Consider the following 15,803-nt stretch of genomic DNA (forward strand, 5'->3'; position numbering starts at 1 on the left):
TTGTACTGTGTCAATAACTGCTCTCTAACCAGAACCACCTGTTCTCTGAATGTCCAGACTTCACAGTTGAGCCAATTCCTTTTACAGATGAGCACATTTCATCTTCTGAAGAAGACCATGAGATGTCTTTGAAAGCTTTGATAAACATAGTTGATTTATGCTTTTGCAAAACCATTTAAATGTGAGCTGCAGGGATTTAAACAATCTCACCGGTCTACCGCTGTTCTGGACCTTTAAGTCCTATCACATGATCTTCCTGAAGCAATGAAGTAAGGTGCCTTGTCATGAAACTGCAGAAGATGCACAATTAGGTATAATAATGTATTTCAGAAGACTCTGGAGGGTCAGAGACTGCAGTGTGAAGTAGATCACTCCTGCTCTTGCACCTGGATACATTATGTCCAACTTGGGATGACCTATTTAGACGAGCACTCGCAAATCCATGGAGGACGACTTTAATAGGACAGAAAATTGAGGATCAGATAAAGTCTCATCATTAAATATTTTTTTAATTGGGTAACAGAGAAAATAAAGTGCGGCTCCCTGCGGAGGCAGCCAAGCGTAATTGCAGTGAAGTCATGTGTCTATTTAAAACTGTATCCACTGAATGGGAGAGCACCAGCTCCTCGGGCTACTTCCTGACACTGATTCCCTCTCAGGCCCTTGTCTTAGGCAGGTCCTCCATGTCTGTGTGCTGGCTGCATCATGGCAGGCAGTCCAGTGACCCACATCTAGCTTCACAGGCCCACTGACCCACAATGGTGAAGAGAGGAGTCCCCTGAAATACCCCGAGCCGTCCCACTGAGTCCAACGTTACATAACGGACCACTCAACAGAAAACAGGCCTCTTGCTGAACGTGCACCGCAAAGATGCACATTCAACTGCTTCAGCTACGCAGGTGTATTCAACAGAGTCTTTGTGTTTGTAGCTTTCAGCCAGAGTCAACAAGTCCATTATACAAACAGCGAAAATGTTTTTTTCTGAGCTCGTTTTCATTAATTCAGGACACATTGCCACCTTCACTCACATCGACTGGAACCTGGAAATTATTTGTATTTCTGACACGTTTATTCTTTTCAGTTTAAAGCTCAAGAAGAAGCCGCAGAGTGCACGAATTGCTCCGAGACTCAAACGCCCCTGTGAATTTGAGGGTTAAGACCAAATTATCTGGAGACTCCAAACCGTCCTCGGGGCAGCTAATTAAAACTAAAATAGAACGCCACAGGATATGGTGAAACGCCAAAATGAGGTTGAGAAAAGGGGGTAGAGGGTTCCGACAGAAAACATTTATTTTTTTTCAGTCCGAAAAAATGTAGGAGTAAATGTGTTAATAAGTTATTTTCATATTTGAGTTTGTGCTTGTACCTTCAGGTTGAGGCTTCAGAGTTCCTACCCTCAGGAGTAAAAGACTCCTGTCTGCACAGTGATTATTATGATGAATTTGGGAAAAAAATGTCACCAGCTCTCTTTTTCTTACACTCTTGTCTTCGTCTCCATATGTAGTGATCCTGTGTTGTATTGCATTGGACCTGCTATCTGTCTTATTTGTTTTTAATGCCTAATAAGGGCTCGATCTAGTTTAACCTCTGTCTGCAACTCAGCTTCCCTCAGATGAGATAATAAATTTGACCTGACAGCTTATGTCAAAAGGTTTAAGCTGCAAAATAACCATCCTGTAGTTTTATTTACAACCCAGATTGAGTTAGTCATCGCAAAGTGATGGAAGAAATTGTTAAATTGTTGAATCCAGCTGAAAGAGAAGCAGCTGCACAACAAAATAAAATCTCAACATTTAATAAATAGAACAATGAATCATCAAGATTTTTTCTCATTTGGGTCAAAGGTGGGTGTACAAGCTCCGCCCAGGGGCGTCAGCTTGTGAGGTGTGACACCGCTGAGCTGGATACAAACCAGAGCTGACAAGAGAGACTCCATCAGTGTTCTTCACCTCAGTGGATGGGACACATTTGATTTCTCTGTCAGGTAAGATCCTTCACTGCTTGGGCTCATTCCTCAGCTGTGTCTTCTACATGTAGGATTATCTCACTGACTTCACTGGCTACATCCGTATGCACCTGTATCTGACCTTTAACCTGCTGCTGCATCTGACTCTCGACTGTTAACCTGCAGCTCTTAGTCGATGTGAACAGAGCAATGGGGAGAACAAGAGGCATACAGGAGAAGACCAAGATTTTGGTGGTACTTTGTGGAGATCGATTGGTTTAATTGAAGATCTATTGTCTTTCCATCATCAAATAATGTTGCACTTAAAGTTTTATGGTTCACCAAATCTGCCGCGTGGATTTCCATGTTTTCAGTCCTGCATCTATGTTCACTCGGCATAACTCAACTGAAAAGGACCAATTTCCTTCATTAAAGAGATAGATTCTGCAGGTTTCTTGTATCCTAACAAACTTACAGGGATACCATCTGTTCTTTTCGGGGTGTAAAGGTGTACATAATATAATCATAAGGTCACATGTTCCACTAGAGGCTTTAGGAGAGTCAGACACTCAAGATGACGCACCAGTTCCCCACGCTCTCCGAGGCGCAGAAGAGGGAGCTGCATGAGACTGCTCTACGCATAGTTTCTCCAGGGAAGGGCATCCTGGCTGCAGACGAGTCTGTAGGTCTGTTGAACTCACTTTCTTCCTTTTCTTCACTCTGTGGAAAACACCATTCATTCTGCTCTGACCCAATCACATGTCAGGTCTGTCACTTATTAAAAACATCCAGAGCATCCGTGTTAACTTGTCATGTGCCCAATGTGTGGCCTACAGGCAGCATGGCCAAGCGGCTGGCCCAGGTGGGAGTGGAGAACACGGAGCAGAACCGCCGACAGTACCGGCAGATTCTCTTCAGTGCGGACGATCGCATCAGCAGCTGCATCGGCGGAATCATCTTCTTCCACGAGACGCTGTACCAGCACTTTGACAACGGGGTCCCCTTCGTCAAGACGATCCGGGACAGGGGGATCCTGGTCGGTGTCAAGGTGAGACAATTCAGTTGGAAATTATATAAATTTGGTGTGTTGTCCCAAACAGGTGATTTTTGCTTAAAAAGACATCACAGTAATGAATTCTTAATTATTTGATTTTTCTGTATATAAGAACTTAAAACTGTATTTCTCAGGTTGACAAGGGCGTCGTCCCCCTGGCAGGAACTTCTGGAGAAACCACCGCACAGGGTCAGACAATAACACTTTTGATTGAATCATTTCCCCCCATGCCAATTCCCGTTTCAAGACAGTTCATGACATGTTTGCACCGACCTCTCTCCTAGGACTGGATGGTTTGTCGGAGCGCTGTGCCCAGTATAAGAAGGACGGCGCCATCTTTGCAAAGTGGCGCTGCGTGCTGAAGATCAGTGACACCAATCCATCCAAACTGGCCATCACCGAAAATGCAAACGTTCTTGCACGCTACTCTAGCATCTGCCAGCAGGTCAGGATCCTCTAGTATAGCTTGTCTATGTATCTTTGTGGTGTTGTGGTTACGCCATTATTCTGATGATGTTTCTTTTCTCCGTCAGCATGGTATTGTGCCCGTCATCGAGCCGGAGATCCTGCCTGACGGAGATCATGACCTGAAGCGCTCCCAGTTCGTCACTGAGAAGGTGGGTTTTCTTCTTCTTGTGTATGGGTGAATCGGATATTTACTTAAAGAACTGAGACGGAAAAGGGAGAGAGTAATCCTCTGTGGATCTCAGGTCCTGGCTGCCGTGTACAAAGCCATGTCGGACCACCACGTGTACCTGGAGGGCACCCTCCTCAAACCCAACATGGTGACGCCTGGACACAGCTGTTCCACCAAGTACAGCCCGGAGGAGGTTGCTATGGCGACACTGACCGCCCTGCGCCGCACCGTTCCCCCGGCGGTCACAGGTGAGCTGTGGACTTCACACAGAAATAAATCAAATCTGCTGAAACAGAGGAGAGTGAGTCTATATTTTCCTTCTCGCTGCAGGAGTGGCTTTTCTCTCGGGCGGTCAGACGGAGGAGGAGGCGTCTGTCCACCTCAACGCCATCAACAACTGCCCCCTGGCCAAACCCTGGATCCTGACCTTCTCCTTTGGCCGAGCCCTGCAGGCGTCTGCCCTCCGAGCCTGGAGAGGCCACAAGGAGAACGAGAAGGCCGCCACTGAGCAGTTCATCAAGAGAGCAGAGGTAACTTCTGTTCACTTGTATTAATCCGATGGGATGGGATCCTGTGTCTCCTGATCTGAGTTCGATTGCTTTTTAACGTCTTCTCTGTCCACAGGTGAACAGCCTGGCATGTCAGGGGAAGTACACCGGTGGAGAGAACTGTGGTGAAGATCACCAGCTTATTTATGGATCCTGTTATGCATACTGAACGATAAGAGAAGCCGCTTTTACATTAGCAGTGTGTTCTTCCATTGTCGTAATAAAATTGTTTTAATGTAGCTTCTAGATACAATATTTATCATCATGATGTTACATGAAAACAAGTGACAGCTGATTGTCTTGCCTTGACAAAAGAGGACAATCAGAACATGGCCTTGGATATTTCAAGTAAATGATGAAAGATATTTGTCTTGTGCCATAACTAAAGCTTTATAATCCTGCATTAAATACTTAGTATCACTATTGCTTACTGGCCATGTTCTGTTTATAAATATAAATGAGCCTGCAGAACAATAATATTAGTTTGTATCACATCAAAATTAAATAACAGATGAATTTCTGATGTAGAAACCCCCCTAAGTTACTTAGAAGTTTATTCAAGCTGTGAAAAGCTTCTGAGTGTATGTGGATTTTTTTCTTGATTCTTTTTACTTTTCATTCAGCCGTGACCATGCACTCTTAGAAATGCTGCACCAGAATTAGCTTCAGGCTCATTTTCATCTGGAAGGCTAAACTCAGCAGAACAATAAAATACAACTCTGATTATTGTGTGTTATCATTCTAAAGAATATTCTGTGTGACCTAAAGTCTAAATGAAATAGTTGAAATTAATGTATTCAAACAATAAATCAATGTTCAGGCAAAGTCTGATGTGGATATTGTGTTTTGTGCTTTAGGCAATGTGCAGATTTTGATCATCCATACTGAGGTTAATAAACAAATTGAATGTATTATGTGTTTTACAGATTGAGTTACCCAGCAATATAACATGTTCAAATTAGCCCCACATTTGCCAGTGAAAACAATAAAGTTATATGTACAATAATCCATCAGTGATTATAAATTGACAAATTGTATAATTATTGTTCACTTTTTGTACTAATACAGGAGTATTTCTTTATTGTGGTATTGCCACTACTTAAAATCTGGGTACTTGTTCCACAACTGAGTAAATGCAACAGAAGAATGTTTTCAAATGAGGTCTAGCTTTTGTTTTTCAAAGTATCACGTTCATCAAAGACACGTGGGAAAAGTTAAATCCTTCAAACAACTGGGCACAACTTCCCATTGTGATGCAAAAATTGAGACGGGCAATACAATATTTACTTTTTACAGACATTATAAAATCTTAAATATATTCATACGTATATTTTTGAATATGTAGCCCACACACGATTACTATTTGATTACACATGTCCTGGATCATGAAATTATATAAAAAGCGATAAAAAGAAAGGGATTGGTATCACATTATAATGTAAAATAATTATTGTTAAAACAAAATATATATCCATGTTATGTCATACCAATAAATCACGTTATATCAGAACTTGTGTTGTCATGACGATACAGTTTATCATCTTACATTGTGAAACAGTTCATGTTATAACCTGATAACTGACTTATTCCAAAGAAAATATACTAACCAGGAAACAGAATAGATACATCCAGCAATATGGAAATTTATATTTCATGCATACATTCAATTCAAAACAATACAGGAAAGAGTGCATGTGTTTCTATTGTACATTTGCTTATTTATTGATTTTAATGCGAGTGTATTTCACTATCCCTTTGCTGCTCATCTTATCTTATTTACCTCAACTTGCCTGACCTTAACCAACTTACCTAGCTTATCTTATCATATCTTACATTACCTTAAACTTACCCTAGCTTTTCTTATCTGATCTTATTTTCCCTTACTTTACTTTACCTTGCCTGACCTTAACCTAACTTACCTTATCTCATTTCATCTCATTAACAAAGAAACGTGTATTGTAGTGTTGTAGAATAGATGGATAATGAGGACCAAAAAGGTAAATTTAGACCAATGTGCTTTCAGTTCTGAATAAATGTCCCATATTAAATATTTGAAGACACATATTTCGATCTCTCATGAAATCAACAGAAACTTAATTGATTCTCGTCACTGCGCCCGGCCAATTAACGGACTAGTTCGTACGGCGGATGTGCGCTCGGTGGGGTGTCCACCGTGTTTCCGGTGCTGCTGAGTGGCTCGGTGACGCGGCGCTGTTTCCCGCGAGCAGGAGCGGAACGTGTCATCAACCGAGAACCGACTGCAGACCGTGTGACACCGGCTCTCCTCCCCCGGTCCTGCAGCCTCGTCCCCCGGTCCTGCAGACCGTCCGACACCCGCTCTCCTCCCCGGGTCCTGCAGCCTCCTCCCCCGGTCCTGCAGCCCCCCCTCCCCCGTAAGTACCGCAGCAGCCAGAACCGGACGCAGCAGCGATGGCGGGGGTCGTGCGAGGCCCGGCCGGGAACAACGACTGTCGGATCTACGTGGGGAACCTGCCCCCCGACATCCGCACCAAGGACGTGGAGGACGTGTTCTACAAGTACGGCACCATCCGGGACATCGACCTGAAGAACCGGAGGGGGGGCCCGCCGTTCGCCTTCATCGAGTTCGAGGACCCGAGGTGAGTGTGAGCTGTTAACACATTATAGGGATCGGGACCCCCCCTTGCACCTTGCAACCATAGCAGTGTATGTGTTTTCTCCTCTCTAGGTTCTATACCAATAGATATATGACATTATAATATTGAATATGTCTCCTGTGCTTGTTTTCGTAGCATCTTCCAGGTAAAACACCGAACACCCCCCCACTGGCTTTGTTGCAATTAAGTCTCCTCTGCGCTTGCACGTTCCGCTTCAATTGTGCAACATTTAGCCGGCGCCAGTGTTCTCTCTCTCTCTCTATTTATCTATTTATTTATCTATTTATCTATTTATTTATTCATTTATATGCTGTTTTTCTCTTTTTAGTTCAATGGAGCACAATTAGCTAATTGACATGCACGTCTGCACCGGGGATTAGGACGCCAGATGAAGCTAGTCTCCAACATGACTGACTCCATCCGAGCCAGCGTTGTCTCCCCCTGTCGGTGCTGCCCCCCCCAGGCGTGTTAATGTACAACATGTACTGTTTTACGACCAGGGACGCAGATGACGCGGTCTACGGACGCGATGGTTACGACTACGACGGCTACAGACTGCGGGTGGAGTTCCCCCGGAGCGGCCGGGGGTCCCGAGGCGGGTTCGGAGGGATCGGAGGGGCTCCGAGGGGCCGGTACGGACCCCCGTCCAGACGCTCCGAGTACAGGGTCATCGTGTCAGGTGGGTGAGCTGGACCTCATGCATGGAGGGTGTGGATATAGAGAGTTCTCCCCTTGGACTGATGGAATGTTTCACTCTCATGAGGAGGTGTCCTCTCTTGCATGCAGCAATTAGCTCTGTAACTTAGGTCATAGGTCATGTCAACACTCCCGCCCCATATAAACAGAAAAACACAATATTTGTATATATTTTTACAATAAATGTGCACAATAGTCAGGCTCCAAATGACAGCTGTCCTTAATTGAAGCTGCAGTTGCTGGTTTTAAAACTGTCAGTCTGACAACTGTAACTCACCACTGACACTAACTATTACCTTTACTGTCATAGATTTGGAATGGACATTTGAGAAGCTTAAAGGGATTGTTCACCCATAAATAAAAAAAATCACTCGTTATCTACTCACTGCTATGCCGATGGAGGGGTGGTGGAAGTGTTTGAGTCCACAAAACACTTTTGGAGTTTCAGGGGTAAAACAGTGTTGCAGCCAAATCCAATAACCAGTTCTTCAAATGAATAAAACGTAAAATAGATAAAAGATTTATTTTACATAAAAGATTCCTCCATTCTGCTTTGGCGGTGTCATCCAAGTGTCTGCAAGCCCCGACATTCAAATCCGACTTGGAACAAGCTCATTTACACCATGTTTTTAAGCTGAATGTCCACTGATATCCTCCCTGGAGTTGCGTCCTCACGTGGATCACAACAGACATTAAAACATTGTTTATAAGTTTGAAGAAGTGCTCACCATTTACTTCTGTTGTATTGGATTTGGCTGCAACACTGTTTACCCCTGAAACTCCAAAAGTGTTTTGTGGACTCAAACACTTCACTCACCCGTCCCTCGGCATATTGATGAGTAGATGAGGATCATGTTCCAATCTTGTTTGTTTTTAGAATCCACTTCAGTGCTCCAGGGATCAGCTTCTCTGCCTCATGGTCCAGGACGATTAGGAAATAAATCTGGCCGGTTCCTGGATCAACTTTCCAGAAACTAGTTTATCTTTTTGCGATCTTCTTCCTGTAGTTTCTATAACTTCACAAGCTGCACCTCCATGCTGCCTTTGTTTGAGTTTCCCTCTCCTTTGTGGCTCACAGGTGTATCCAATTTATCATCTCCCTCGCCCCTCCTCTTCCTGTTGAGGAGTAAAGGGCCAGTCCGTCTTTTTGGTTTTCTCCTTTCTGCTACAACTGAATTTTCATTTTTGGACGAACTATCCCTTTAAACTATATGATTTTTTTAGCACCTCTTCCAAGATGACTTTACACACTTCATTGATTATCATGATAGTTGATAATGTTCTCTCGGGCGCACACAAGGTTTCTGGTATAATGTGAATAAAGCAGACCTCAGCAACACAATCAACTGAAATGTCAGTGTTACAAAATCGTACAATAGAATAGTCATGTTGTTTTATGGTCATGTGTTTGAGTTTCTGCACGTTCAGTGTCCATTAACAGACTTTCCATTGTTCCTCCTCAGGACTCCCACAGAGCGGCAGCTGGCAGGACCTGAAGGACCACATGCGCGAGGCTGGTGACGTGTGCTACGCCGATGTTTTCAGAGACGGAACCGGGGTTGTAGAGTTTGTGCGCAAAGAGGACATGACCTATGCCGTTCGAAAACTGGACAACACCAAATTCCGCTCGCACGAGGTATGTGTACTGATTTGATTATTGATCAGTGTCATGGATAATGTGTCTTTGCCGTGTCGAGGTGAGTACTTTGCGGCGCCGCCTCATGTTTCCGAAGCACGGCCCGGCCCTCTTTTCCATTTTTCCACCTTACCGCCATCGGCAGGGATGTTGTCTTTTCAATGTCAAGTTCTCTTGTGTCCGCCAGGGAGAGACTGCTTACATTCGTGTGAAATTAGACGGTCCCCGCAGCCCCAGTTACGGACGATCCCGCTCCCACAGCCGTGGCAGCCGGAGCAGGAGCCGTGGCAGCCGCAGCGCCAGCCGCAGCCGCAGCGACTCCCGAGGCCGCGGCAGAGGATCGCCCCGCTACTCGCCTCGTCACAGCCGCTCTCGCTCCCGCTCCTAAACCTTTCTACCACTGGTGTTTTGCTCTTTTGATGTGTAACCCCCCCATCCCCCCTCTCTCCCTCCCTCCTCCCTCTGTTTTTACCTTCTTATGAGTTTCTCCAGATGTCAGCTATTGATTTCAAATTTTTTCCATTTCATGTCCCGATGTCCTTGTGGATGATCTTGGTATGTACATGTGCCCCCTCCTCTCCGGCTGCTTCCTCCTCCTGATCTCTCTCTCCCTCTCTCTCTCTCTCTCTCTCTCTCTTGCTCTCTCTCTCTCTCTCCTTTCTGTCCTCTCAATTTTTGCAACATTTGAAACTGTGCTGTGTTGAACTTCCAAAAACGTTGAGTTGTAGACTGAACTCAATGTTTTTGTCAAGATTTGAAAATTGAGTTCTTTCTTTTTTACTCGTCTCATGGATATGTGGGGTGGGCTGTCTGGATGGGACGCCCGATACTTAACTGTATTCTACCCTTGTGTCTTCCTTTAGCCATCTGAAGAGCAGGATTAAAGTGATTTGGAATAAAACCATTGTGGAGCACATTTCATTTGTATGGTCAGGATAGGACATCTAATTGAGGAGCAATCAGGTCGAGGCAATGGTACGATTTATATTCCAATAATTGAACGTTTCGATTGGTTGCCATGTCATGCATGTCATATTTAACAAAGCCATATGTGGTGTACTTTGTTATACATATATATATATGAAGTTTTTAACATGCGACTCTGGGCTGTGACAGAATAAACAGTCGTAGATCAAGTGTTGTGATGTAAGTGTAACATCTTTTGCTTTCAAGTGTAAAAATCGGAATCACTTCTCTGTCGCAAAACTGTTTTAACTTCAGGAAGTGATAGTTATTGTGGCAATTCTCTTTTCTTTTCTTTTCTTTTTCTTGATCTGACATGAGTGCTCAACATGGAAAAACTAAAATTAGGCCCAAAAACCTTGACATTTTATTCTAACGGTCTGCCTCTGATTTTCTTCCTGGTATTTCAAGGTTTTGATTGGAGGAGTGGCTCAGTGGATCCCAATCCTTGGAGCTGGATGAGTGGATCGATTAGGGAAGGGATAGGCAAGGATGGATGCTCGGAACGGGATCAGTTTTTCCAGGAGTCAAATGAGAGTTGAATTGAGAACTAAATAACGCGGAGTCCCAGAGCAACTTTTTTTCTATTAGGCCCTCCCCCTGCCTATCTTTAAAGTTTTTCAGTGATAATCGCTTTATTTGACAAGAAAACGAAACTGAGGACCAGGAAGTTGGATCAAAGGATGGAATCGTAGATGCCTCAGTAAGGAATTAATTAAAAATTTGGGCGGCTGGGAAGGGGGTTTCATTCGGGATGAGTTTGTATGTTTTGTGTTTTGCTTAATCTTGCTCTTTTTTCTCTCAGCATTTTCAATAAAAACACTTCAAAACAAGAACACTGGTTTGTTTTTATTACTCCTGCATCACTTCATGTTCCTATAAGACACGTCCACAGGCTTTAAGTTGGTGGCATGTAAACTATATCCCAGTGAAATGGTTGAATCACACTTTTAAAAAAAACACAATCAAGGATTTTAAACTGCTACCAGCTTAATAAAACGTGATTTCTATGAAATCCTTGAGGTAAAGATAGAAAAACAAAGTGGGTGAACAGTGTTTAACGCTTCAAACCCCTGCACGCGCATCCAATTGATGTCAATGTCAATGTCAATTTAATTTATATAGCACATTTAAAACACTTCAAATCAAATCAAATCATAGTTTATTGGAGCAGTGAAATTCTTGGGACATGGCAGGCAGCATCTACACAGTAGACAGGCTTTACAAAATTTAAAAAAACAAATTGACATACCATATAACATATAACGTATAACATATTAAAATGAAGGTTGACCAAAGTGCTTTACAGGATGAGTGGCACGACTAAAGGACAGTTAAAACGTAATACATTAAAATTCAAGTAATACATTAAACATACATTAAAGTTCAAGCAATACAAATAATTACAATTATTAATGTAAAATAAGTGATGTCGACCTGAAGCCAAGGACTCGTTTCCCTTTTTTCTCCCACAGTCAGTGCTGTGTGTGTGTGTGTGTGTGTGTGTGTGTGTGTGTATCTTTGTGTGTGCGTGTGTGTTTATGTGTGTGTGTCCGTGCGTGTGAATGTGTGTGGTTGCCGTGAATGATGCATTGTGGGATGAAATAAGATGCCGGCAGACAGGAGCTGGAGAAAAACGCTTGCTCCGCGCGGGGAGGCGGCGGCGCAGCCAATGGAGAGGAGCAGCCTGCAGCAGAGGGGGGAGTGGGGCAGCCAGGGGAAGAGCAGAGAGCACCGAGACAAACCCACCTCCTCCTACATGCTTATTGTGTCAACCTGCAAAAAGCAATTAAGCCGCAGCAGCAGCATCTGAAACCCTGCGATCCCTCATCCGGCTGCAGATAGAAACCGCATCGTCTGCACACAAGTGTTTCTCCAGGTGGCTCCTCGTAGAGAAGGTGAGTGGATCTGCTCCTGCATGTCCTGACGTATTCCTGATGTCCAGCTTCTCTTACGATGCTTCCACCGTTTGTCTGTATTCGTTTGATTTGATCTCACACACACATGCATGTATGTTTGTGTTGAAGAGGAACAAGAGGTGCATCATGTTCCTGATCTGGATTCATTCCTGGTACTTTTTGTCTCCTGGTGCAGAAGTGATTTGAGCCAAGTAATTTAACTCCACCTGTATCAAGTTTCACAGCCAATCAATCCATGCACCGCTCAGGTCATCGTCCAGGTCGGAGCATGGGTAGACAAATAAGGCTCGATGAAGTTCTGATGGTGTAAATGACAGAATGGCTCATAATGGCCCCGTGTTCTGCGTAAAAAAAATCCTGATGTTTGCTGGCCTCAACCATCCCCGTCACCATGTGCACCTTCCTCCTTCCTCCGTCAGGCATCCTCCTCCTCCTCCTCCTCTTCATCCTCCTCCTCAGCCATGACTGACAGGAAAGCTGTGATCAAGAACGCGGACATGTCGGAGGACATGCAGCAGGACGCGGTGGACTGTGCCACGCAGGCCATGGAGAAGTACAACATCGAGAAGGACATCGCAGCCTACATCAAAAAGGTGAGAGGAGGGAGCCACACATCTGGAGGATCCGGTCACATGATCCGCAACATCCACAGGCTCTCTTTTTTCTTCTATTCTTGCATCTATTTTTGGTCAGTGTGGAAACAGGGATATTATGAGCAGGGCCGGAGCTAAGGTTTTATTATGACTGAGTCCGCCCCCCTACTTCAAAGCACCAGGCTGGTTTCAAACATCAAAAATAAAATCCCTCTTGTTTGAGTAGTGTCTTCAGTAGAGGTTGTAAAGCTGATGTTCAGGGAGCTTTACAGGTGACCTCGCTGACAAAAGAGTAGAAATATAGTATTTATTAATTAAAGATAAAATACATGCACAATATAGTGACAAATGAGATGATAAATTATGTTGGAGTTTAAAAAACAGCACAGATCACACAATTAAAGTAAATGAGCAAAGCCTGCCTAAAGAGGCAATCTTTAAAAAGTGTATGTGTGAATTTTATTTCCCTTGTTTATTTTTTTTGCATTTATTGACAAATCTATACTATTTTAAGTTGACTTGGTCTAAATATACCATAACCTGCCACCAAAATACCAATCGGGCAAGTTTTAAAATAGCTTCATGGGTTAAACTGTAAAACATTAGTAGGTTGATTAAAAAACAAATTCCTATTGAAATAACGAATCAATCAACAGAATCATTAATTAGCAGCTTTTCTTAAATCTAATTAATAATTTGAGTTAAGACAGTGAAAATTGTCCAGTTTGGACGACTGTCAAAGGCATGGAGGCCTCCACAGAGAGGACTTGCCAATAGATCCTTGACCTTTTGGTACATCACTTTTTTTGTGATCTGGTTTTAATTTTCTTCCACCGACTTTCTATTTCAGGAGTTTGACAAGAAGTACAACCCCACCTGGCACTGCATCGTCGGGAGGAACTTCGGCAGCTACGTCACCCACGAGACGAAGCATTTCATTTACTTCTACTTGGGCCAAGTGGCCATCCTGCTCTTCAAGTCTGGCTGAGAAGCTTCTGATGGGTGTCGAGGAGTTGTTCTCAATGAACCTGAATTGGAAATGCACTGGTGGCTGATGTCTCCCATACACTAATAACAACGTACCATAACGATGCAAAACCGGCCGTGCGCAAATTGCATGGACTATACACTATTTAATATGTATGTTACAGTAAGTTTACTTTTTCGATAGTTGCCATTTGAATGCAACTGAAGTAGTTTTTCGTTTTGACGATGTTAAACAAATTTCCAACGTGGCCCCTTGATTGTAAAAAATAAAAGGAAAGCTGTAGAATGTAGTGGTTGGACTTTGCCAGACCCTCTAGCGAGACTCCACCTGGTGGTTTCGGGTGGTGAATCATACTGTGTGAACCAGTTTAACAACCCATTAACCTGTGATCATGAAACAAAGTTACTGGGCCAGTATTGTTTCGGCTCTAACCAGCGAGAGCGTATTTTGTTGTAACTCGACAGCACGACTTCAGACTATCGCTGCTGTTTTACTAATTTTAAAGGAATTAAGTTGTCTGGATTTTCACCGAGAAAAAAACTTATTGATTTCAATTTGGATTCAAAACAAAAGTTACATTCTTTTTTTTAGCAGCAGCAGCCACTTCCAGAATAGAAGCATCCAACACTCGACATTTTGGAACCAACGCAAGCCAGTGCAAGCATTTCCCGGGACGTTTGGTCAATATTCACTGTGAAGAACCACAGAGCAAACAGAGCTCACACACACAGACACGCTTAAGCCTGTAATGTCCGAGTTATAACGCTACAGACGGGTTCTCAAAACCCCCCGACTCACCTGCACAGATTTCAGTCTTATAATCCAGTGTCTCTGCATGTTTTGGAGGATAAAACCATCATTTCTTTAACCGTCAGACACCAACGAAAGCCCATCTCGGCGATGCGTTGTTTATTGAAGAGTGTGTAGATATTGGACTGAGCCGATGTGTGTCTTTGTCCCAGTATTTGCTATGAAGCAGAATAAGGAAGGTGATTTAGTTTTAGAAACATCTGCGGTCAACTCTACCGAGGCTACCAACGTGTTTCAGATGGTTGTGTCGTCTTTATGTGGCTTGTGATTCTTTCAAGTTGCATTATTTCCCCCCCCCCAACCTTTTTACTTTTGCATTGCCAGTGTACTGCCAGACAAAAGGGGGGCGACGTGTGTCGGGACGTCTCAAAGCAGCTGCGAGCAGATCTTGTCTAGCACACTGATTTGGGGGTTATTGTTTAGTTAATGTCAGTATAATTAGTTTGAAATGGCAATGCACAATGCCTAGATGTTGATGACATGTGTACTTTAGGCTCCAGATGGGAGAGATTCAGTCCACGGAGTTGGACGAAGCCACACATTTCCTGCCGCGTGTAGAAACTGAATGTTTACTCAGTTGTTTGCTCCCATTTTCCAGCTCTGGGTGAAATGTGTATCTCTCAAGTGTTAGCCCGGATTGTTGTAGAGGGACGTCTTTACTATTGTCAATGTAAACAGATTTAGTATTGTTTTCCTCTGGCATGTATTTTTGCTGTGTATATGTAGGAGCCGTTCCGATGCTGTTCGATTTGCACAAAACGTGTGCCTGTCATTGCTCTCAACTGTAACCGGCTTGAGTACAATTGCACTTCATTAGAATTATCAAGTAGGTTGCTACAGAACCAAAATCGTATAAACTCGATAAAATAAAAAAAGTAATTGTTGACTTGTTACACTGTGGCCTTTTCTTTTTTCATTGCCCCTTTTTGCTGAGAAGGCTGGTTGATTAGTTGATGTGTAGAACATGCATTCTAAACGATTTAGAGATTTTATTTAGCATTGCAACAATTTGGAAAATTAGCTTTTTTACTTTCATGCAAATATTTATATTATTGTGTCTGTATATTAGAAATTCATCACTAACAGCTGGTTAGCTTCCTTTAGCACGGAGAACAGCTCTGTCTAAAGGTGAAAAATATAACATTAAGAAATGGCAGAAACGAGATAACCTGTCTTATTATTACTTTGCAGTTTTGAGACAAGAAATCCGAAAATTTACAGAGTTTGCTTTTTCACGTTAGAAGAACGCATAAGGAGATTGTCCTGGTCAGAAATATCCAGAACATCCAGGCGAGGGCTGACGTCTGAGCAGAGCAACAGGAGGACATGACATATAAAAGCCTCTGTGGTCATCACATGTTTGTTGTTGGCCTTTATC

The 15,803-nt window shown here is 43.3% G+C and overlaps 3 protein-coding genes across 3 annotated transcripts; all 3 read left to right on the forward strand.

The window, feature by feature from the left end:
- The first annotated feature begins 2,519 nt into the window (after positions 1–2,519).
- On the forward strand, positions 2,520–4,353 carry aldoca (aldolase C, fructose-bisphosphate, a). Its single transcript, XM_061073258.1, has 8 exons — positions 2,520–2,631; positions 2,782–2,993; positions 3,134–3,188; positions 3,284–3,444; positions 3,533–3,616; positions 3,710–3,884; positions 3,967–4,166; positions 4,261–4,353. The coding sequence occupies exons 1-8, from the start codon at positions 2,520–2,522 to the stop codon at positions 4,351–4,353; spliced, it is 1,092 nt and encodes a 363-aa protein (XP_060929241.1).
- A 2,261-nt stretch (positions 4,354–6,614) lies between these two features.
- On the forward strand, positions 6,615–9,540 carry srsf1a (serine and arginine rich splicing factor 1a). Its single transcript, XM_061073607.1, has 4 exons — positions 6,615–6,802; positions 7,321–7,499; positions 8,980–9,152; positions 9,340–9,540. The coding sequence occupies exons 1-4, from the start codon at positions 6,615–6,617 to the stop codon at positions 9,538–9,540; spliced, it is 741 nt and encodes a 246-aa protein (XP_060929590.1).
- A 2,955-nt stretch (positions 9,541–12,495) lies between these two features.
- dynll2a (dynein, light chain, LC8-type 2a) lies at positions 12,496–13,615 on the forward strand. The gene is made up of 2 exons (XM_061073540.1): positions 12,496–12,627; positions 13,478–13,615. Exons 1-2 carry the CDS (start codon positions 12,496–12,498, stop codon positions 13,613–13,615), a joined length of 270 nt encoding a protein of 89 aa, XP_060929523.1.
- The last annotated feature ends 2,188 nt before the right edge of the window (positions 13,616–15,803 follow it).

The sequence above is a fragment of the Limanda limanda genome, chromosome 6 (assembly GCF_963576545.1).
Source record: "Limanda limanda chromosome 6, fLimLim1.1, whole genome shotgun sequence".
NCBI lineage: Eukaryota > Metazoa > Chordata > Actinopteri > Pleuronectiformes > Pleuronectidae > Limanda > Limanda limanda.

What these genes read in the sequence shown, in the direction of transcription:
- aldoca (XM_061073258.1), top strand. Translation starts at nt 2,520, where the DNA reads ATGACGCACCAGTTCCCCACGCTCTCCGAGGCGCAGAAGAGGGAGCTG. An exon ending in CCCAGTTCGTCACTGAGAAG is followed by an intron (nt 3,617 to 3,709) that starts GTGGGTTTTCTT and finishes TGTGGATCTCAG; the next exon opens with GTCCTGGCTGCCGTGTACAA. An exon ending in AGTTCATCAAGAGAGCAGAG is followed by an intron (nt 4,167 to 4,260) that starts GTAACTTCTGTT and finishes CTCTGTCCACAG; the next exon opens with GTGAACAGCCTGGCATGTCA.
- srsf1a (XM_061073607.1), top strand. Translation starts at nt 6,615, where the DNA reads ATGGCGGGGGTCGTGCGAGGCCCGGCCGGGAACAACGACTGTCGGATC. An exon ending in GTACAGGGTCATCGTGTCAG is followed by an intron (nt 7,500 to 8,979) that starts GTGGGTGAGCTG and finishes GTTCCTCCTCAG; the next exon opens with GACTCCCACAGAGCGGCAGC. An exon ending in CCAAATTCCGCTCGCACGAG is followed by an intron (nt 9,153 to 9,339) that starts GTATGTGTACTG and finishes TGTGTCCGCCAG; the next exon opens with GGAGAGACTGCTTACATTCG.
- dynll2a (XM_061073540.1), top strand. Translation starts at nt 12,496, where the DNA reads ATGACTGACAGGAAAGCTGTGATCAAGAACGCGGACATGTCGGAGGAC. An exon ending in TCGCAGCCTACATCAAAAAG is followed by an intron (nt 12,628 to 13,477) that starts GTGAGAGGAGGG and finishes TTTCTATTTCAG; the next exon opens with GAGTTTGACAAGAAGTACAA.